At 42.4% G+C, this 23,767-nt stretch overlaps 1 protein-coding gene across 7 annotated transcripts in view; it reads right to left on the bottom strand.

The window, feature by feature from the left end:
- The window catches only part of Dtna (dystrobrevin alpha), a 358,243-nt gene that overhangs the window by 113,934 nt on the left and 220,542 nt on the right, over positions 1 to 23,767 (bottom strand). For all 7 annotated transcript variants that reach the window (XM_051163351.1, XM_051163346.1, XM_051163348.1 and 4 more), the window contains 2 exons: positions 8,236 to 8,303; positions 3,475 to 3,555 (listed from right to left, as the gene is read on the bottom strand). In XM_051163351.1, coding sequence (XP_051019308.1) covers positions 3,475 to 3,555; positions 8,236 to 8,302 — 148 coding nt within the window. In that variant the 5' untranslated portion in view covers position 8,303. The remainder of the gene's footprint in view (positions 1 to 3,474; positions 3,556 to 8,235; positions 8,304 to 23,767) is intronic.

Raw genomic sequence — 23,767 nt, 5'->3', positions numbered from 1 at the left:
GTGGTCCTTGCTGCGAGTAGCAGACCTCTGCTCTTTCTTTCAGTTCCTTTTGGCTATTTTTCTAGAAGATTCCAACATTGATTAAGATAAGCCAAGACCAACTGTGCTAGCATTTCATAAGCAATTCTGAACACCACACTCTTTCACTGATTGTTAGGAGAGAAAACAGAGCAAGTGCTGGAAAGCCCTGGATTTGATCCTCTGATCATCATGGAAACCATTTTAAAAAGCTTACTTTCAGCACAGTGTTCCAGTCATACTTGCTTTTCTTTTCTGAGTGTTTCTTTTAACTAGTTATTTTAGACTGTGATTTTTTTTTGTTATTCTAAAATGAATGAAGCCTATACATTGTAGAGCACATAATTGTTTTCCTTTTTCTGTTTGCTTAATGCTTAGCAAGTCCTTCATATCCAGTCCAGATTTTTCGTCAAGTCTCGCTCTCACATTAGTGCACTGTTTCCTCAGGACCCCCAAGTACCTAATGTGGACTTATGCACCTCTCAACAATCCAGCTGCCCAGTTAGACTCTGAACAACTTCAAGGTTGCATCTCACAGTCAGTCATGTTGTCTCTGCTTCCTGACCCAGGGCCAGATACGTAGCAGGAGTACATACATACTTACTAAATTCAGAGGAAACTGAGTGGATGCAGCAAGGGGACACTAAACAGGTTTGGGGTTTCTAGGCTCCTTTTAGAGGGACTATTGTCCCCTCTGGTTCCATACTATTTTCCTAGAAGGCCACAATTTTTATTTTATTTTTTTTTATGCAGGTTGAAGATTAGACAAAAAAGAACAGGATGAGGAAAAAACAAAAGGAATGTGGAAGAATGAGAATAGTCTTTTTCAGAGAAGGAGAAATGCAATGTGACCCACAGGATGCTGCAGCGCTGGCCAGGGACGGCACAGTGTATGCATGCTGTAATGTTGGTTACAGGGCTGCCAATCACTATGAATCCATACCTTCCTTCATTCCTTCCTCTCCATTCTCTCCGGTTCATTTTCTCATTCCTCCTAACCATTTTGTGGTCTTTCCAGAAGACCCTACCTTTACTGACAGAAGCCTACAAAAAGCTTGCCAAAGTTTTAAGGGGCATGGAGCTCTTACCCCAGTCTCTCCACTCCTCCTCAATCAGAAAGACTATGGGATGGAAATAAGTCATAGGGATGTAGGTAAATTTCTTCCCTTTGGAGATTCCTCGTTTGTTCTCTTTCGGATGGCACTGAGGGGGAAAAGGGGCTCTTTCTCTGTGGAAGTCTTTTCCTTACCCCTTGACATCAGCGCCTAAAAGGTGCTTACTGGTTCATTCATGCCTGAGAATACAAATACAGCTACGTCTCCTTTTGAAAATTCAGTTTAATTGATTGATTGATTATTGGAAACAAGGTCTGCTATAGTTCAGGATAGCCTTAAAAATCACCGTGAATCTAACAATGAGCTTGGATTTCTTATCTTTCTGTCCAATGCACCACCTGGTTAATGTGGTTATGGTGATGTCATGTATGCCAAGCAAGAACCCTACCAACTAAGATACCACTCCATCCTTGGCCACAGCTCCTTTTTTAACACACACACACACACACACACACACGCGCGCGCACACACTCACACGGTTTGCTTTGAGTGTGTGTGTGTTCATGTGTATGTTTTCTCTTTTCACATCCTGTCCTAAAGTTTAGCCTATTACTTATGCACTGGCTGGAGAACTGGCTTTAAACAAGGATGTTGAGGGAATGAATCAGCGTACCATCTGCGTAGTCGTGATAAATTGTATACCCAGAAGTGCAGGACTGGTGGCTTGCTCAGGGCCCTGGGAAATAGCTATAGAGACTCTGGCTGGGTACACCCAGGGAAGTGGCTGTTCCTGTATTCCCGAAGAGTCTAATTCCCACATTAGGAATCCAAGAACTATCTGTACATTCTGGATAGAACGTTATGGCTTACAGTTTTTAAAAGAAGCTGTTCCTTATTAATTAGAAGAGGAGAAGTTACAAGTTAAGTGTTCTAACCTTATAACTTTTAAATTAAATTTAATCACTTTACATCCTGTTTGCAGCCCCTTCCCTAGTCTCTTCCTGGTCCCACCCGGGGCTCAGGAACATTCTAGGAATAAGATTTTAAGGACTTAACATTTTTAACTTGTTTTTTTTTTTAGTGTTTCCTTTTTTAAAATTAATTCATTCATTTTATATCCCAATCGTAGCTCTCTCGCTCCTCTCTTCCCGGTCCCTCCCTCCCTCCTTCTTCCACCATATCCCCCTCCCCTAGTCCTCAGAAAGGGGGAGCCCCCCTCCTATACCAACTGACCCCAGACTATCAAGTCTCATCTGAACTGCTTGCATCCTCTTCCTCTGTGGCCTGGCAAGGCCGCCCTGCTAGGAGGAAGTGATCGAAGGGTAGACAACAGAGTCCATAACCAAGACAGCCCCTGCTTCCCTCACTAGGGGACCCACGTGGAGACTGAGCTGCCTATGGGCTACATCTGAGGTGAGGCCCTAACTTTTTGAACCTTATAACTTTTATAACTCTATAAATACAAGTTATAAAGAGTCAATTCATTAAAAAGAAAATAATAAATTGACACAAATGAACTATGAAGTAATATTTTTTGCCAGAGAAAACAGTTGTGGTATTACAAAGGGGCGTGGCGGCCCTCAGGGAGTACTGACAGGCTCATGTGATTGGCCGCCAGCTTGCTATGTGGAGTCTAGGGTCAACACCAAGCCGAAGCTGGTCCCTGTGTTTTTAAAAGCTGTGTCTTTTCTGCTACTCTTGTCCACAAATGTAATCAGAACATTTATTACGTTGGCTGGTTATATAGTTTCCGAAAGAAGGCTTCATATTTTCGAGATGTTTGTAAGCACTGACAGTTATAAATGGGCATGTAGAGAGGATTTTTTTGAGTGAGGGTTTATAAAGCAATTGGGTGGCATTTAAAATGCCACAGGTAGGGAAGAAAGAAAACGCTTCTCCGAGTTCACAAATCTTTCTCTCTAGATTGATTTATCTATCATCTATCTACCCCTCTTTCTATCTATATGTGATATATATCCATGTCTGTCACTTATCTATCAAGCAGCTAGTTATATCTATATCTATATATTTGTGCATATCTATATCTATCTAGCCTAGCATGTATCTATATATCTATACATATCTACACACACACACACACACACACACACACACACACACACAGAGAGAGAGAGAGAGAGAGAGAGAGAGAGAGAGAGAGAGAGAGAGAGAGAATACAGAGGAAACATAAAGAGGCTCATGCATTCTAAGAGGTTGGTAGTTAAGACTAAGTCAGACCTTAGAGTTGCTTAGCAACATTTTCTCTACCATTCCCCCTTTATTCTTGTTTAAACATATGGCTTTCAATCCTTGTAGAAAAACCGGGTTTTAATAAACCCAGTAACAAGCGTAAATGATAGTACTCATGCAGGTAATTAGCACAAACAAATGGCACACTTACAATTGCATTTCTTCTGCACAAATCTCAGCTTGCATGCTGTTCTGTAGGTGGAGAGTCGGATGCGATCCAGATCTTGAGCCCCTAGTGGGGGGAGGGGGACAGAGTATACATATGGTATGCCATGTGTGTGGATAGGAGCTTGTAATGTTTGCAAATAAAACAATTGCAGATATAATCCGTATGCTTATTGATACTTTCATTGGAATATAAATATTAGTTTAAGGATCAGAAAAGTCTGTGCAATGCTCAACTTCATAGGCAAGAAAGCTCTGGTGTTCAATCAGATTGCCAACCGTGATGCTGGACCAAGGACACAACCTCTCACGTCTGTGTCTGCCACTTCCTGGAATGATCTACACAAGTTGTGACTCAAGTAACAGCAAGACGATATCAGAAATAATCACTGGATAAGTAAACATTTCAATTCATTGTTATTGTCATTTGAACATAGCTGTTAGGTGACCACACATTGAATAGTAAGCATTTTCTCCGTGAGACCTTCAACCAAGTTCTTCAGGAAGCCTTAGCTTTGCCATTCGCAAGGTCAGGATGGTGATACAGTCGCTACTTCACAGGATTGCTGTAAAGCAGGTGAGCGTGTACCTAGTGCTCTAGTGGAGGTGGTTCATATTTGTACTAATATCTGTACTTTTTTTTTCCTTTCCGAGACACAGTTTCTCTTGTAGTTCTGTCCTGGACTTGCTTTGTAAGCCAGGCTGGCCTCGAACTCACAGAGATCTGCCTGCTTCTGCCCTCTGAGTGGTGCACCACCACCCTTTGCATACTAATATATCTATCTATATCTATCTATATCTACCCTATCATGTATCTATATATCGATCTATCTATCTATCTATCTATCTATCTATCTATCTATCTATCTATCTATCTTGAAACCTCATAGGGAAGACTCCTTTCCAAAGCCAACTTCTTTCATTCTGTGGCCTAGTTGCAGTTTAGCATTGGAGAAACATGCCCCCAGTAAGCAATTCTTATTCTACCCTTCCACTCAGGAGACCAGTATGGCTTTCGATGCCAAGACACCAGATCCGAAAACCTTGCTCAGGATCCAAGCGCCTCCACACACAGTTTTACCATCGTACTCATCCATTAATGATTCTCCACAACATACCTAGGGCCCCACTGGGCTTAGGGTGACCTCTTACAGCCCACTGAGCTTCTAGTGTCCCTCCTACCCTTCATGATTGGGCCAGTTGCTAAACTGTTTCCCTGCTCGCTAGTCTTTGTCAGGCCAACTGGGCCTGAAACTTTCCCTTTCTCTGCCTAACCTGAGAACGTCTCTTCCAGTCTTTAGGCCTTGGAGCTTCTATTCCCGCTCCTCAACCCCCCCCCCCCCCCCCCCCCCATGTCCCCTATCCCCGGAACATTTACCCTTAGAACAGCTTTTCATTGTTAATCCTTACTAGGGGTCCTCTGAGATGTAAATTTCACAATCTCTTGGCAGTTTTATAACCCCAGAGAGTGTTTTTCTAAGGACCTTGGAGGTCTGCCCCAGAGAACATAATCCTTGAGAGAGAGATCCCTATTTCTCAGTCTCCTTGGAAGTGAAAGAACTACCTCCTCTTCTTCCTCCCCTTCCTCCCCTTCCTGCTCTTTCTCATCTTTTGTCTCCTCCACCTCCTTTCTCCTCCTCCTCTCCTCTAACTTATTCTTCTCTTGTATAATACACTCCAGAGCCTAACTCTTTAATTGTTATCATTAGCAATCAGCTGGCCCAGTCATGTTGACTAACCTAGTTAAATCGGGTCAGTAACTTTCTAGTAGCCGCCTTCAGCGCACAAACTCTTCAGATAGAGGAGGGTGAAATGAACTCTTGTCCTTACTGCAATACTTTAATAACTCTTTAGTTGTGCATTTAGCTCATGTGATCATGAGATGAGACTATTTTTTTATATATGTAATATTCAGAACAACTAACCTGCCTCCTTATCACCTTTTCTCTTTTGCTTTAAAAAAAAAAAAAAGATTATTTCTGGATAAATGATAATTAACCATACTTGTGAATTCCTAGTCTGCTTTTGCTCTCTGTGTGGACATCACAGATTCCCGGACAATGTTACTTTCCAAATATTGGCTATTTTAAACACATTTTTGAGAAGATCTTTTCTGCCTGTGTGACAGTCCACCCATCAACAGCCTTTCTTTCTTCTGTTTGCGGGCAGTTATTTCCCTGCTTCTGATGATGTGTTTCAGTGATGGGCTAGACATGCTGGTGAAGCCAATGGGCTACGAAGGCCAGATATCTTTCACAGTCCTTGACCCACGCGGGAAGAATGATGCCTACATAGTTGGCTTGCTTGTTTATTCTGATTACTAATCGGTAGAGCTTACCAACCTATTTAACAAAGCACCTTGGCAGTCCTGTGATATTTTTAGGTAAAGGGAAACTTACAATGGAGTCATAGTTCTCCTATGTCTCTTTTACCTAGTTGAGGAAAAATTTTAGAGTTGTTCCCTGTGTCCCATACCCTTGACAGAGTCTCATGTAGCCCAGGCTGGCCTCCCATCCACTATATAGCTAAAGATGCCTCTGGGCTCCTGATCCTCCTGCCTCTGTCTCCCTGATACTAAGATTGCAAACAAGCACCAGCATGTCTGGCTGCTAGCTGTTTCATGAGTAGGAACATAAGATTTGTGTCAAGCTTTCCTTGAGTCTTATAGTTCTAATTTAGTAGACATGTATAACATTGCTATTGCACCAGCTAAGGAAGAAACTGAATACATAGACATTGATAAATGTTGCCAAAATCATTAAATAAGTAATTTTCATGGTGTGCCAGCCAATAAATAATTAGTATTTCAAAGGTAAGTTGAAAGAATTGACAGGTTTCTTTTCTTTCTTTTTTCTTTTTTTTTTTTATAGAAAATATTAGTCCTCTTTCTGTGCCTATCAACTTATTTGCCCATGATGGAGTTTACTCAGATGTTCAGACAGGCTGTCCCCATCACCAAATAATTGCTCTTCAACATTCCCCCCTGCATCTTAATTATGCAAAAATATTTTTCCTTTAAAAACTTTGCTTTCAATTAAAAAACAATTCTGTGCATTTGTGACATACAGTACACTGTTGTGATCCATGTAGAAAAATTTAGTTTAGCTAACTAATATTCCACTATTTATTTATTTATTTTGGGGGGTAATATAGAATATCTATACCATATAGAAAATTGAAAGACGCAATACGTCGTTAACAGCAGTACACTAGTTTATTGAAATTTATTCCTCTGGTCTAGCCAAGTCCTTGAAAGCCCATAACCAGATGTGTGTCTATAAAAAGGCCACAATCCCAGGGGATCAATGAGTCATTGCAGAGTAAAGATGGCAGCGTCAAACAGGGCAGGGGACGCTAGCAAGTCTGCTGAAGCTCTCCCAGACACTTAAGCTGCTGTAAGTGCAAGAGGCGGGCAGATGTCTGGGAATCCCCACATCACTTTTTTTTTTGTATTTGTATATTTATTCATTTATTCATCTATGTAGCAATACATATGAATTTGAAAGTCAAGGACATAGGATCGGTTGGAGGGAAGAAAAGAGGGATTAAATGTCATAGACATATATGAAATTTTCAAGGAAGTTTAATTTTTAAGTTACAGAATAATACAAATAAACCTTACAAAACAAAACAAGACTCAGAAGCAAGTATGATAAGCAATATATATATATATCCATGTCTATTTATCTATCTATATATCCATATCTACATATAGATATAGATATCCAAGAATATTGATGTATTTTGGAGAGAAGTCCCCACATCACTTTTAACTCTCTTTCCTCTGCTAATTCGAACAGTGCACAGGTGCCACCAGATGATTGGAAAATCATCTGGGAACTTTTCTTTTACTTCCTAGACCCTCTTCTTGCCAATCATACCTTATTTTCAGTACGAATTTCTTCCTATCACTTTTTCCTCTCAAGGGAATGAGCTTACAGGTCACCCCTGAGTGGTCATACTTTTACTCAGAGGATCAAAAAATAAAACACACAGAACAAGAGCCTTGAAATGTTTTTCTTTATAACATTTAATTTGAGAAGAATGTTTTCCCCTGTTTTTATGAACAATAGAACAGGCCCATAAAGGAGATGCTACTAGAGACAGTTACACAGCACTCCCACACTTTCATAGACCAACCATCAGGAAATACCGTCTGCATTTGGGGTCCCTTATACAGGTCACCCTAAACTGATTTTATCTTTGGTTATACTTTGCTTTGTTATTTTTAAAAATTGTTTTTGGGACAGACTGTCTTCCAAAGGAGGTCCAAACGACAGCAAGCAGTGTGACATTACTTTGGTCCACTTTGGTCAATACTCCTATTTAGTCCCTCTTTCTCATTTAAATGTATTCTATCATTTTCCAGGGAAGACATTCAAAGATGTGTTGTATAGATTTCACACTATGGCAGCCACTTGGTAAGGCAGACAGGTGAGTGCAGACTTCGGTTGCCAGTGGGCTGGATTAAAGTTAGTGCTGAGCATGGCTGTCAAGTGTGTCTGCCCAGAAATGCTTTAAAAAAAAAAACCTATGAAATATAGAGTGTAGAAGCAGATTATAATAAATCACTGACTAATTTAATTCTCACCTAATGAGAGGCTGAAATGGCCAAATGCATAGTTTATGCAAGGAACTGAGGATCTGGAGAAAAGTCCAGAGGCCCTAAGGATTCTATGGCTATTTCTGGCTACTCATGAATATTCAATGAACACTGTAGGGAGTTCCTTAAAAGTTCCATACTTACTCATCTCTGCAAACAGCTGTCTTCTTTCTGCCATGGTATTTCCTCTTTTTCCACTATCTTCAATCATTCTGCGGGACAAAATTGTGACAACACGTGTTATTTTCACACCAGGCAGGCTAACAGCCATTCCTATGGAAGCACATTACACTCACTTGTGCCACAGATGGAAATAAATCATTTAGAGCAGCAGAGAAGGCGTTGGCCTGTAGGTGTGGTGACCTGAGTGTGGGCCCTCAGCACCCCAGTATAAGCACAACAGGGCTGGCTGCAGCCTCTTTTCTTACTACTTGGGAAACAGATGCGGGAGATCCTTGGGGCAAGCTTGATAGGCTGATGAGCCTCACTGGAGTACTCCAGGTTTAACAAGAGATACTGTGCCAAGAAACAAAGTGGAGACCAACTGAGGGGGACGCTCAATGGCAACTTAGGGTCTCCATTTGGAGATATATATATATATATCCCACAAAAATATCTTTTCTACTTTTACCCACTTATAAATGAAATATATCATTCATTTGGATTATTGTACATACTACTGACATCTCATATGTCATAAAGTTGTTGGAAGGTGTAAAAATATTTTTATTTTCCAACATGCAGAGAATCACAGAGTTGGTCTGGTCTAGCTACCTTAAGAAGTATGATTCATAGGTATTTTAGGTTAGAGTCCATGGCTCCTGGGGGACGGTGTGCCGTTCAGCTCCCTGAAATCCGAAGCACTTCCCCAGGCAAGGAAGCAGTCAGGCCACCTGTGTTTTTCTGTGTCCCATTAAGTCTTGATGTCATTGGCTGGACAATGATTCTTAGACAGTAAGCTTCTGTACCCTGCCTTTGCTTGCAACAGTCATTGCATCCTGGCAGCCATCATTGTGATCTGTTTTGATAAGTGTATAAAAAAGTCTGAGTGCTTGGAATAAACTTGTCTCAGCTCAGTCTTGCTGCGACCCCTCTGGCCCAGCTGGATTGACAGTCCCTCTGACCATAGTGAGGAAACACTGGCTCACCAAGTAAGTCCTGGTGCTTACCACAACATAAAAATCGCTAAGCACCATACGATCAAATACTAGAATTAAATACAATCGTTGTGGTGGTGAAAATGGAATAACCCCCGTAAGCTCATATATTTGAATGAATTGGTGGAACTTTTGGGGGAGGAATAGGAGGTGTGGCCTTGTTGGAGGTGGTGTCATGTCACTGCAGGTGGGTTTTGAGGTTTCAAAAGCCCATGGCATTCCCAGTTAGATTTCTCTCTCTCTCTCTCTCTCTCTCTCTCTCTCTCTCTCTCTGTCTCTCTGCTCCCCACTTGTGGATCAGATGTAAGCTTTTAGCTACTGATCTGGTGCCATAGCCACCTTCCTGCTGCCAGTCTCCCTTCCTCGTGAGCGTGAATTCCCACTCCCTGAAACCATAAGTCCTAATAAATGTTTTCTTTTATAAGTCTCCTTGGTTATGGTGCGTTACCATGGCAACGGTCATCCATTCAATGCAAAGATCACTGGTTTCCATGAATTTTTAGCATGACAACAGTTGTCCAATGTCATATGACAGAGGCGAAGGGACAATATTATTGTTTGTCACGAGGTGCATGGCTCAGTTACATGTCTCATTTGTTCAATTTGTGGCTCTCCTTCTCTTAGGTAGGACACTTGCAAACTTAGACACTCATGTGAGTGTTGCTAGAGTGAAAGGAAAGAGCAGAGATAAATGAGTGGTGATGGTGGGGCTCTTTCTCTTATGTCCTTGACTTAAAGCTCAGCCCCCGGGGTTATGCCGAGTGCCTGGTATCTTCACTCAGAAGCTCCCACCTGCGTATTTAAGCAACACTTAGAAAGCAGGTGCTCTAACACTCCCCTGCCCCTGCTTCCTGACTGCAGACACAGTGTGAGCAGCCATCTCCTGCTCCCACTGTCGTGTCTTCTAACCATGACAGACAACTTCTCCTGCAAACCACAAGCCCAAATAAACCCCCTTCCTTAAAAAAAAAAAAAAAAATCTAAAAAGCAGCTATAAGTTGTAAGACACCTTGATAATCTTCTACGATCCAAAGATAAGAGGATGTGACCTTTGACCTTATGGAGCTCTGTGCTTTCTAAGATCTCAGTTTAGAAATGGGGAAATTTTTCTAGTAACCATTTATTTGTAGCTTGGTGTAATAGTTACCATGTGAAAGCACGTACTGCTAGATGTAGTAGCTTGCTTGTGAGATCTGAGAATGACATCAAAGAAAGGAGAAGTCTGGCATAGGGGAATCAAGAACAAATAGTAATTAAAAAATATTTTATTAATTTATTCATATTACATCTCAATCAGTACTTTTTTTTTTTTTTAAGATGGAAGAGTGTAGGAAAAATAATCACAGCTAGAAGTGTGGGCAAGCACATAGATTTTGAGAGGTACGGCCCACTGGGTAACTGGGAATTAGCCAGCATCTCTAGGTCCAAGTATTAGTGGAAGTATAGAGGAATGAAGCAACACCAGATTTGGAAAGTCTGATGTCTACACCAGATAGGGGCTAATCAGAGACTTCACACATGGAGGTTTCGATTTTTGGCAATGCCACTCGATTGGGTTAAGTGGAAGAAAGAGTGAGTAGTGAGCAGAGTAGGTGTGGGAGCTTGTGGCTACAGGAAGTGTCTGTTTGGCTGCACACTTCAGTGTCTTAGAACAAGACTTGTATGCACATAATTATTAAATAAGGTTTCACCCGGGTGCCTGTGCTTGCTAGTTTTATGTCAACTTGACACAAGCTAGAGTTATCTGAACAGAAGGAACCTCAATTGAAAAAAAAATGTTCCATAAGATCTGGCTGTAGGACATCTTTTTGATTAGTGACTGATGTGGGAGGGCTCAGCCCGTTGCGGATGGTGCCATCCTTTGGTTGGTGGTCCTGGGCGTTCTACAATAAACAGGCTGAGCAAGCCGTGGGGAGCAAGCCAGTAATCGGTACCCCTCCATGGCCTCTGCATCAGCTCCTGCCTCTAGGATTCTTCCCTGCTTGAGATTCTGTCCCAACTTCATTTGGTGATGAACTGCCATGTGGAAGTGTAACCCACATAAACCCTTTCCTTCCCAACTTGCATTTTGGTCACGGTGATTCACTGTCGCAATAGCAACTCCATCCAAGACAGTGTCCATCAACAGATGAACAGATGAACAAAATGAGGCACATATAAATGGTGGTGTGCTTTTCATCCATAAGGAGGATTATGTTAGCTCATTTGCAGGAGAATAGATGAACTGAAGGTTGCTATGTTAAGCAAAAGAAGCCAGATTTGTGAGGACAAGTACGGCAGATTTTCTCTCAGACGTGGAATTGAGATTTTTGTTTTTAAAAATATGAAGACAAAAAGCAAATGATGGAAGTTATTAAGAGGCACAAAAATGGCACTAGGGGGTTAAATACTGTCAAAATATATCATACACAGGCATGCTATGTCAAAATAAAACATATTGTTTTATAAAATTAATCTATGCTAATTATTTTTTAAAGATAAGAAAACTACAACACGATGAGAAGGGTCCTAACTCTGTATGTGTGGGGAGGTCTGAAATGAAGCATCAAACAGCTTGGGATCCAGTAAGAAATAAAAAATAAATATGTAGAGGCTATATAAGGAGAAGGGCTTCAAGATACTGTTTTCCAGGGAAGACACAGCCTGTATATATATGGTTTCGTGGTGATTATGGCCCCCTGAACTGACTCTGCTGTCAACAGGCAATCACAGAGGGGCTCATGGGGCCATATATTTCCCTGCTGATCCATTAACAACTGATGGGTTCTTGGGGGAAGGGCAGTCATCATCTTTAGTCGTATACTCAACAGTGACAATGGCCAGTTCCAAGACATGGTCACATAGATGACCCTGGTAAATCAGTGAGTCACCAGACAGACAGACAGGAATGTAGTAAAGGCCTTATAGAAAGGCGGGGGATGAAAGATGCTGGAGAGAGATCCAAGAGGGTGGTGGGTGAGAGCAAACAGAGTAAACAGAATGCATTCTATACATGTATGAAACCTTCAAAGAACAAATTTGATTGAAAGAAGTATAAAAAAATAATACATGTAAATGCAGAATTTTGGAAGAAATACAAATTATCTTTTGGCATATGGGGATACATTCATATTGAAATGCCACACCCTTAAGGTATTTCTGGAGTGACATCTCTTTAATTAACACCATTCACAATAAGTATTTAGTTCATTATACATGGTACATAAGACGTTTGAAAGGAACAACTTGAGCTAATGGTGTCTTACATTTGCATAGCTTTCTAAATGTCACAACCTTGAGAGAAAACAGAAGCGCATTGCGGTTCCTGAGTTATAACTAAACATCTTGAGACTCAGGCAGGTAAAGTTAAATAATGCAGAGGCTCCTGTCAGGGAGATCATCAACTCCATTTATATTTTATTTTTAAGTTAAAAATCAGGCTTGCGTGGGGTCCAACTGCCAGTAACCTCACTCTAGATATTTCTACACAGTGCAGATTAAGATCTCCTAAAGTTGGAAAGCTGAAAAAAAAAAAAAAAAAAAAAAAAAAAAAAAAAAAAAGGTAATGAGACGGAGAGACTTAATGGAAAAGAGTGCCAGACCTCTCAAATTTGCTGGGAAACGCGGTTGTGTGTCTTAATGGTTGCCTCCTGTTAGAAGATATTGTTACACTGGAAATAATTGTGGAGAGCAAAACAATCCCAGGCGTCCAGGTTTATATAACCCCAGACACATGTAAACATGCCAGATCACACACGAATTCTCATTCACAGTTTAAAGCGGCATAAGCCCGCAGTGTTTGTACAACAGTCTGCCTTGCCTCTGCCTTTGCTCCACTTTAGCAATTACTTGCAGCCTGTGTGTTTAATATGGTGACACTCATCCAACAGTTTATTTCCTTCCCATTTGTTCCAGGTGGGTGAAAAAAAAAAAGTGCCAGGGTCAGCAATCATGCCTTACTGCAAGCCAGGAATTCTTAACAACCACGGATCCCACCTCTAGCTCCTCTCCTCCTTTAGCTGGTTTATTGGCACCAAATAAACACCTGCTTTCACTTTTGTTACGAAGGAAGGCTTCTCAGCTTTTTCAGATTACATTCTAGTCCTAACCTTTGCCAACATTAAAAAAAAGTATTCAGAATTTTTTCTTGAGTCCAACTGTAATTGTGTTTGTCTTTCCTCCTTAGAGCTTTATCTAATGAGTGGGACAATACTGTGGTTAACATAAATGTTTGATGGGCTATCTATCTTTGTATCTATGATCTATCTATGACCTATCTTCTATCATTCATCTATCAATTATCTATTTGTCTTCAATCTGTTCTCTATTTTCGTCTATCATCTCTCTATTATCTACCCATCTATAATTTATCTGTCTGTCTACCTACCTACCTACCTACCTACCTACTTAGGAGGGGCAGATATGTCCCTCTAGTGTAATGATCAGCCAGGTGGGTTCTCAGCAATTTGTTATATCTGAAGTATCCATTGTAGCATGTCTAAGCTCTGCTGCTAATCAGCCAAGTCCAGAGTCCTTACCCAGAGTACCAATTCTGTGTCTACTGAATGTGGGGTCACAGTGAACACTTAGATATTTCAGGTGGATCTCAGATATTTTGAATACACAGCTAGAGTTTGAAACACATTTAGAGCCTGCCTTTGCTAAAAAGCATCTACACCTCACTTGGACCCATAAGATACTACGAACACGATGAAGGCCACATGCCACTGACCTCATTCTCTGTCTGTGCTTAGGTGAGAACACAGAGCTAAGCCACTGTCCTTCAGCTTTACTTGAGTCACCTTGAATTTCAAGAAAAGTGACACTTCATGTTGCAAAGTCCGTATCCCCATATGAGGGCAATTATTTGTAAGAACAAGAATGTATCCTCAGCCAATAATGGATAATGGTTTTGCAGTCCATTGGACCACTTTGTGATGTAGACAAGGACTGAGACAACGATGGGTCGAGGATGGGTGGGACCAGGTTCTGTTGTTGCTGTATTGCTGTGCTTGGAGTCATCTGAACGTCTTTCCAGTGTGGCCATACTGAATAAACCTCGGGCCTCAGCTTTTCCTAGTCTCTCTAATTGGCTGATTAGGGGCAGTGATTGAGCTTCTCCTGATGGGGCTGCTGGCACCTGAGCTTCCACCTTAAAAACCATGGCGACAGAACTAGAATTATGATGCTACTTGTTTTGAGTATGAACTTATTTGTATATTAGACTGGCATCCTTAGGCTATTTCGCTATTTATTTTTGTATATTTATTCCTCGTAAGAGTTTGCAAAATGTACCTTGAGCCAAATGGAGAAGATAATTAATTCCTTTGGGCAACGCAACTATGCAGAAACATATACATATATTGACAAAGGTACCTAAGAAGGCAGGCTTTACAAATAGAAAATATTCCATTGAAAAGCAAGAGGGCCTAGTAAAAATGTCCATCTTACCAAAAGCAATCTACAGATTCAATGCAATTCCCTTGAAAATGCCAACACAACTCTTTACAGACCTCGAAAGATCAATTTTCAACTTTATTTTGAAAATCAAAATAAAACAAACCTGAATAGCTAAGACAATCCTATACAATAAAAGATCTTCTTGGAGGAATCTCCATGCCTGATTCTGAGCTGTACTATAGAGAAACAGCAATAAAAATGCCATGGTACCATCATAGAAACAGACAGGTGCATCACTGGAATAAAATTGAAGACCCAGAAATAAAACTACACACCTATGGACACTTGCTTTTTGATAAAGGAGCCAAAACCACACAATGGAAAAAATATAGTGTCTTCAACAAAAGGTGCTGCTCTAACTGGATGGCTACATGTAGAAAAATGCAAATAGACCCTTATTTATCACCTTTCACAAAACTAACATGCACGTGTTTTAAATATTTCACCATAAAATCAGACACACTAAATCTGTTAGAAGAAAAAGTGGGGAAGAGCCTTAAGCTTATTGGCACAGGAGACAATTTCTGAAACAGACGCCAATAGCTCAGGCTCTAAGATCAACAATTAATAAATAAGATCTCATGAAACTGGAAAGCTTCTGTAAGAAAAAGGACACTGCCAACAGAACAGAGTGAGAGCCTACAGAGTGGGGAAAGATCTTTACCAGCCCTACATCTGACCAAGGGCTAATATCCAAACTATATAAAGAACTCAAGAAATTAAACACCACCAAACCAAATAATTCAATTAAAAATGAGGTACAAACCTAAATAGAGAATTCACAACAGAAGAATATTGAATGTCTGAGAAATGCTTAAAGAAATGCTCAACATCCCTAGTCATCAGGGCACTGCAAATCAAAATGACAATGACAATTCCATCTTACTTAGACCTGTCAGAATGGCTAAGATCAAAAACTCAAGTGTCAGCACATGCTGGTGAGGATGTGGAAAAGGGGAACACTCCATTGCTGGTGGGAATGCAAACCTGTGCAGCCACTTTGGAAATCAATCTGGTACTTTCTGGAGAATTGGGAATAATTCTACTTCAAGACCCAGCCATACCACTCCTGGGCATATACCTGAAAGATGTTCCACTATATAATAGGACATTTGCTCAATTATGTTCATAGCAGCTGTATTCGTAATAGCCAGAATCTGGAAACAACCTTGATATCCCTCAACTGAAGAATGGATAAAGAAACTGGTACATTTACACAATAGATTACTACTTAACTATCAAAACTAAGGAAATCTTGAAATTTGCAGGCAAATCCTGAGTGAGGTAACCCAGACCCAGAAAGATATTCACTTATAAGAGGGTATTAGCCAACTAATACAGGATAACCACACTACAATACACAGACCTAAAGAAACAAAGTAACAAGGAGGACCCTAGGGAGGATGCTTAATTCTCATTCAGAAGGACAAATAGACTAGACTCTGGAAGCAGTTGAAGAGAAGAAACAGGAAGAGAGCCTACCATAGAGGTCCTCTGAAAGACTCCACACAGCAGGCGATCCAAGCAGATGCTGAGACTCACAGCCAAACTTCAGGGTGAAGCATAGGGAGTCTTACAGAGGAGTTGGGGAATAGGGGGACCTAGCGGGGTCAGGAGCTCCACAAGGAAGCCAATGGAGCCAACAAATCTGGACAGAGGAGGGGGATGGTGCAGAGACAGATGCATTAATCAAGGACCGTGCATGGTGTGGGCTCAGATGTAGTAGATAGACAGCACAGTCTCCATGTAGGTCCCATAACGTGGGGAACAGGCACTACTTCTGACATAGACTCTGGCCCCACATGCTGATCACTTCCTCTAGCGGGGCAGCCTTGCCAGGCCACAGAGGAAGAGGATACACGCAGGCCAGATGAGACTTGATAGGCTGAGGTCAGATGTTAGGGGAGGAGGGTTCCCCTTTCTGAGGACTAGGGGAGGGAGAGAGAAGGTATGAGGGAGGGAGGGAGGGACAGAGGGAGGGAGAAATCAGAAGGCAGCAAGGGAGGGGACTACAATTGGGATGTAAAGTGACTAAGTTAAAAAAAAAAAAAAAGGCAAGAAGGCCATTCTTCTTCTAGAAAGAACCACTATCATCCATCTTTCTTCTGAGTCAGGAAGGAGCCTCCAGTACTAAGGCTGTGCAAGATGTTTCAAGAGAGCTTCCGTTCGGTTCCATCTAATTTTAGACGGCAAGAGAGGATGCCTGTAACCTGACTTGTACAGGCTGCAGAGGAGGGCTGGGAACAAGCTGGCATAGCCAAAGGTACTGCTCAGACTCCTCAGTGTAGGGTTCAGTTTCCGGACGTCTCCGAAGAACCCAAGAGATGAGGGCGAGGCCAATCAGAAAGTAACTCAAAGCTCCCTAAGGGGAGATGACTGTGAGGAGGAAGTCTTCTGATCTGTGAGTCTGCCACTGGGACCTGAGGTCCCTTTTAGGTGGCGTGTGCCTTGGACAATGCTTACAGTCTGTGTCTGTGTTTTGGCCTGAGTGAAGATGTCATAGGAATTGGTCTATTTTGTCCTGATAGATGAACATCATGATGGAGAGTTCCTTGTCTTTCTTGTGGGCTGCTAAGTATTTTTGAAACATTTATATATGTCTGCATTAATTTTCGAGCCAGGGCCTTGCTGTGTAGCCCAGGCTAGCCTCAAGCTTGTTGCTCTTCCACCTTTGTCTTCTGAGGGTTGGGATGACAGACCGGTATCAACTGACTGTTCACATTAAAAAAAATCAGTACATGGTACTGGACCTAGTGATTTTCAGGTGGTAGGTGACAACCCTTTAGCCATATCCACAGCATGGATGGTCTTTTTTTAGCTTCCGTGCAGAAATTAGGAAATGTCAACCTTCAAAGTACCCATTACTTTCTCATCTTACTGTTCAGTATCACTACTCTTTTAAAAAAATTTTTTTTATTATTAATTTATTCTTGTTACATCTCAATGGTTATCCCATCCCTTGTGTCCTCCCATTCTTCCCTCTCTCCCCTTTTCCCCTCCCCTATGACTGTTCCTGAGGGGGATTACCTCCCCCTGTATATGCTCATAGGGTATCAAGTCTCTTCTCGGTAACCTGCTGTTCTTCCTCTGAGTGCCACCAGGTCTCCCCCTCCAGGGGACATAGTCAAATGTGAGGCACCAGAGTCCGTGAGAAAGTCATATCCCACTCTCCACTCAAGTGTGGAGACTGTTCTGACCATTGGCTAGATCTGGGTAGGGGTTTAAAGTTTACCGCCTGTATTGTCATTGGCTGGTGCCTTAGTTTGAGCGGGACCCCTGGGCCCAAATCTGCCTATCATAATGTTCTACTTGTAGGTTTCTAGGACCCTCTGGATCCTTATACTTTGCTATTCTCCCATGCTTCTCTCATCTAGAGTCCCAATAGGATGTCCTCCCCTCTGTCCCAGTTTCCTGGCAGTGTCACTACTCTTAAACATATTTCTGATTACTTTTCTAAACATCTAATAAACAAAAATAAACAGGTGAGAGTTCCTTCCAGCAAAACCAGGTTATTTTTCACTAGTCTAGCAATAAGCCATGGCAGAGCATCTGTCTGTGGGAAGATGGGAAGTGCAGCTGCAGGGCCAAGGTAGTCCAACCCTGATGCAAAAATTACCAAGGGGCTTCTCATGTTGTAGGGGTTGGAGTCCATGGATGCACAAGCCTAATATTTATATATCAAGCAGATGGATATATGGAAAATCTAAAATTATTTATGATATCAGCATGTCTCTTTGCACTCAGAGAATTTGTTCTTTTGATTAGAAAGTAATAGGAAGGGTAGTAGGAAAAAATAGGTCTTCTCTTGATCAACTCTAATGTGCCAAAGATGTATGTAAACACACATGTATGTATGTATGTATGTATGTATGTATGTATGTATGTATGTCTTCTCTGGTTAACTGTTATCTGGACTTCTGGGAGGAAAAAGTAAGTGAAATAAAAGAGGAGGACAGAGCTGTATTTGCCAGGCAGTCCAGGGAAGCCTGTGGCCTTTACACATTTGGCTCTCTTTTGCTTGAAACAGAGGCTCTTGTAGGCCCAGGCTGGCCTCAACCTCCCTGAATAGGCGGAGATGACCTTGGGGTTTTGATTATTTCATCTCCAACTCCTAAGGTTGAAGACATGCATCACCATGTCTGGTCTGTGTGAGTCAGGGGAGTCAAACGGGGCTTTGTGCATGATTGGCAAGCACTATACAGACCAACATAGATTCCTAGCCACCCCCCTCCTCTTCCTCCTCCTCCTCCTTCATCTACATCTTTTTCTTCTTCTTCTTTATTGAGGTGGAGGTGTACAGAGTGTGAGCAATAGCCAAGGGAGAAACTATACTGTTTCCTGCAGCAGGACACTAATGTCAAACTTCTACTGAGAGAAGAGATAACAACAGTGATGTAGCTACGATGTTACTCAAAGCAATTGGCACTCTACCACACAGCTAACTATGTACCAAGCAGTGATGCATAGTCAGGTTCAACCTCACAAGCCTGATGGTTTAATCAGTCCCATTTCACGAAGGTGAAGCTATGGTTTAGAGAGAGTTCCCAGTTGCCCTTGTGGGCTATTGAAAGTTTGAAACTATTTGTCAGATTACAGGCACACCACGCTTCTTAAGGGTTCAGTATGAATTCTGCCTGAATTCTTAAGAATTCATACAGTTCAAATGGAATTTTGTGAAGGAAGGCGCAGAGAGATGCCTCTGTTTGCTCAAAGCTAGTCGTGCAGGGGCATTGCCTTCAGTATGCACTGGAATGAGCTGAAGTAAAACCTAAAATATGTGCTGGTGACTGCCAGAGGTGGGTGGATGGGACGGGGGCTTGGTGTGCTGTGCACAAAGCATTTTAGCTAAGGAACGCAACCCTTGAGCACTGGCCTTGCTTCCTTGGCGTTTCATCCCCCTTCATCGGTTTCCATTTCTTTGCACTTTAATCTCACTTTCCACGCCAACCTTTCCTTTTCTTATTGTTCTGAATGCTCTTTTATTTCATTATTCTTATTTACATTTAATTTTGTTTTCTTCCTTCTCTTCCTCATCTATCCCCTTGTGTGTGTGTGTGTGTGCGTGCGCGCGCGCGTGTGTATATCGGGAAATATAAGTCAAATCCTCCCCCAAATTAACCATTTTCATCTTGAGAAAGATCAGGCAAGCAGGGGAGGGAAGAGAAATAACAGAGTGGCGGGACCTGTGAGTTCTTACAGTCAGTTCCATGGAGAAGCCTCCTGGCACTTCTCAGAGGTGCCTGAGTCCACATGGGACCTTGGATACACAGAGAGAGGGGGCCGTGGTCACTTGTTTCTGGGGTCACGTTGTGGAAGTAGAAAGTTCTCAAAAAGCTGCATTCTGGACGTGTCATTAAAATGTACCTTAAACTAACTTTCTTTCTTTCTTTCTTTCTTTCTTTTTTTTGTACCTTAAACTTTCATCGCAGGCTTTATACCCCATGCCCTATAAAGCACACGTTTCTTTGGGAAAATGAGGAAGTTCACCGTGTAACTAATTTAGATGCTTCCTTTTTCACTCCTGGCCCAGGAGCGTGCAGGGAGCAGGTGGTGATTTTGAGTCACTGGAAGAAGGAAGAGAGGATGTTCTTGTGTGCTTTCTGGGGAGGCCGGGTGTGTAAGGGTGCTCCTCAGAGGCGGCACACAGAGCTGGCTGTGAGGGGGCAGAAGGGGGAGGGAAATAGAAGAGGAGGCTCAAGGCAGGCATGGGAGGCGTCAGTACCCATCGTGCTGCTGGACAGATGTTTCCACACAGGGAAAGGAAGAATATCAAAGACAGAAGATGTACCTACTGATTTTTTTTCTTTTTGAATCCCTCTCCTTGTTGCCCATTGATCTGGCTACATGTTTCTAAAAATCTAGTTGGGTCAGAACCGTTATTTTTAAAGCGAACGTTTTACAAATCCTATAGTGTAGAAGGAGTGGTTTGTTAGAATTATAGTTTCTTTATTTAGCGCGCGCATGCGCATTAGAGGGTGGGGTTGGGGGAAAGGGAGAGGAAGATGGAGTGGGGAACGCGTGCACATGGGAGTCAGAGCTCGACTCTCAGGAGCTGCTTATCTCCTTCTACCAGGTGGGTCCTAGGTTTGGCAAGCACCTTTATCTACCAGGTGAAACATTTTATCTGCTCTTTGAGACAGAGTCTTGCCATGTAGTTACACCTGCTCTGGAATTTACTATATAGTCCAAGCTGGACAGGAACTCACAGAGCTCCACTTGCCTCTCCCTTCTGAGTGCTGAGAGGAAAGACACACACCAGCACACTAGAATCTTTTTTTTGTCTTTTAATAAACATACATTTAAAGTGTCAGGTAATGGCTCAGCATGCACGGTGCTTGCCAGGCAAGCCAGGCAACCTAATTTCATTCCCAGAACTCATACAAAGGTGGAGGAAAGTTGTCATGTGACCCTCAACCCCCAAACATACAGCCACACAGAGATACACAGGCAGACAACCACACACAGACACAAACACACATGCACATAGACACAGACACAATACAAACACAGACACACGCAAGACACGCAGACAAACACACACACATTTAAAGATGTTAGAACACACTTATATTTAGAATGCAAGCAAACATACATGTCATAATATTTTTGTTTGTTCTGAGAATGTCTTACTCTTTATTCCAGGCTGTCCTGGGTCTCATGGCATTCCTCCTCCCTCAGATCTCGAAATTGCTGAAGCCTCTTTAATTCAGTGTCTGTCAGATATATTGGGCTAGAAGGCTGAAGATGATGCTCCAACGTTATAGAGTGTGTTGGTTGACTGTGTAGGCAGTAATCTGTCTCAGTCAGTTTTTCATTTTTGAAACTGCTAACCTGCACTTCTGGTTCACTCAGGTATTTAAGTTTTACTCCTTTTCAAGTCTCTGATGGGGTTGACGAAAAGATTATTTAGTTTTTTAATTAAGCTTAGTAGGTTAGGGGTTAAGATGTTTTTAAATCAAGATAGATGCTTTAAGTTAAAAGAGATGAGATATGACAGATATTGATCTTCATTCAGAAATTTAGATCTAACAAGATAGGAAAGATGCTTACTTCAAGTTTTCCAAATACAAATAGCCAAATCACTATGAATGTAACATTTATATAAATCCTGATTGTCTCATGGTTCTTCCTGCTGCATGTGTTTATTTCATTCATGTGTAATAATATAAATGTATATGTTAAAAAGAAACATAAATAAAAAAAATTTTAAAAAAGAAGAAATACTGAAGCCACAGGTCTGAGGCACCATTCTGGGTCTAACAAAAATTCAATCTGTCATGCTTTATCAACAACATATGCAATAGTTTAACTGCAGTTAAATATCATACTAATTTTTTCTTTTGCCTATTTAAATTCTGTCCATGGTAATATCTGAGAGTGATAGAATATTGACAACTTAGAAGACAGCAGGGGCACTGAGGGGGCACTGAGGATATCAACGCAGTGAAACTACTGCTGGGCATAGTGAGTTAACACATTTAGATGCCAAAATTAAATAGGTCACCCAGAGCAGAACCAGGCACGAGCAGCCAAGAGTCATGCACAAGATCGGTAACAGTAAACAGGCACATTTTGCACACCATGGCCCTTTCTTCTAGATGAGGGTTGAGTGTCCTGATGGGAGGGGGCATAGGCAGGGAAGAGAAGCAGCAGAAGTGGCCCTTTATTTTTTGCCGCTGGATCTGTTCCTCTGAGTTATAAGGCCTTCAGTTAGAACCCTTCCACTGAGGACAATCCGATCTCAAATTGAGGGAGCACTTCAAAAAAAAAAAAAAATCTGTTCACTGAGAGAGCCATGGCTCACAGTTGGTGACTGCCAAGAATCTGAGAGCTACAGAACAGCTCCTGGGAATACAGCCGCCTCCTCAGTCTGTGTTGTCCAGGCATCCCCGAGTCATCCTGGTGAAGCAGAGGCCTGTATGGCCCTGGCTTATGTAGCAGGAAGGGCATCTCAGGTTTCTGAACTTAGCGTGGTGATAATAATGACCACCATTCAGATGCCTCCTCTGTGTGTCTAGGCTCAAAATGAACTGTTTAACATCACTCGTTTTATTGATTTCTTTTCTTTTTGTTTATTTTTATTAATTTATTCATATTACATCCCTTGTATCCTCCCATTCCTCCCTCCCTCCCATTTTTCCCTTACTCCCCTCCCCTATGACTGTGACTGAGGGGGACCTCCTCCCCTTGTATATGCTCATAGGGTATCAAGTCTCTTCTTGGTAGCCTGCTATCCTTCCTCTGAGTGCCACCAGGTCTCCCCATCCAGGGGACATGGTCAAATATGAGGCACCAGAGTTTGTGTGAAAGTCATATCCCACTCTCCACTCAACTGTTGATTTCTTATCTGAGCTGTGAGGCAGCTCATATTTCATCACCGTGTTTTATGATTAGTTAAAAAATTGAAATTATGTGCCTGTGTGTATGGGTCTGTGAGGGTATGTGCACATGTGAGTTCAGGGACCCAGAGTTCTGACACCTGGCGCTGGAGTTACAGGTACCTGACAAGGGTACTGCAGATGCACCTCCAGTCCTCTGAAAGATCAGTATGTGCTCTTAACCCCTGAGCCTCCCCCTGGCTTTTACCATATATCTGCCTCCCCTCCCCTCCACCCTGGCCTTCACCATGTAACTGCCTCCCCTCCCCTCCACCCTGGCCTTCACCATGTATCTGCCTCCCCTCCCCCCCCCCTGGCCTTCACCATGTAACTGCCTCCCCTCCCCTCCCCCCCCGGCCTTCACCATGTAACTGCCTCCCCTCCCCTCCACCCTGGCCTTCACCATGTAACCGCCTCCCCTCCCCTCCACCCTGGCCTTCAGCATGTAACTGCCTCCCCTCCCCGCCCCCCGGCCTTCACCATGTAACTGCCTCCCGCCCCCCCCTGGCCTTCACCATGTAACTGCCTCCCCTCCCCTCCCCCCCAGCTCTCACCATGTAACTGTCTCCCCTCCCCTCCACCCTGGCCTTCACCATGTAACTGCCTCCCTTCCCCCCTGGCTCTCACCATGTAACTGCTTCCCCTCCCTCTGGCTTTCACCATGTAATTGCTTCCCCTCCACCCTGGCCTTCACCATGTAAC

Source organism: Acomys russatus, chromosome 20, assembly GCF_903995435.1.
Source record: "Acomys russatus chromosome 20, mAcoRus1.1, whole genome shotgun sequence".
Lineage (NCBI taxonomy): Eukaryota > Metazoa > Chordata > Mammalia > Rodentia > Muridae > Acomys > Acomys russatus.
This window is presented reverse-complemented; position numbering and strand designations above follow the sequence as displayed.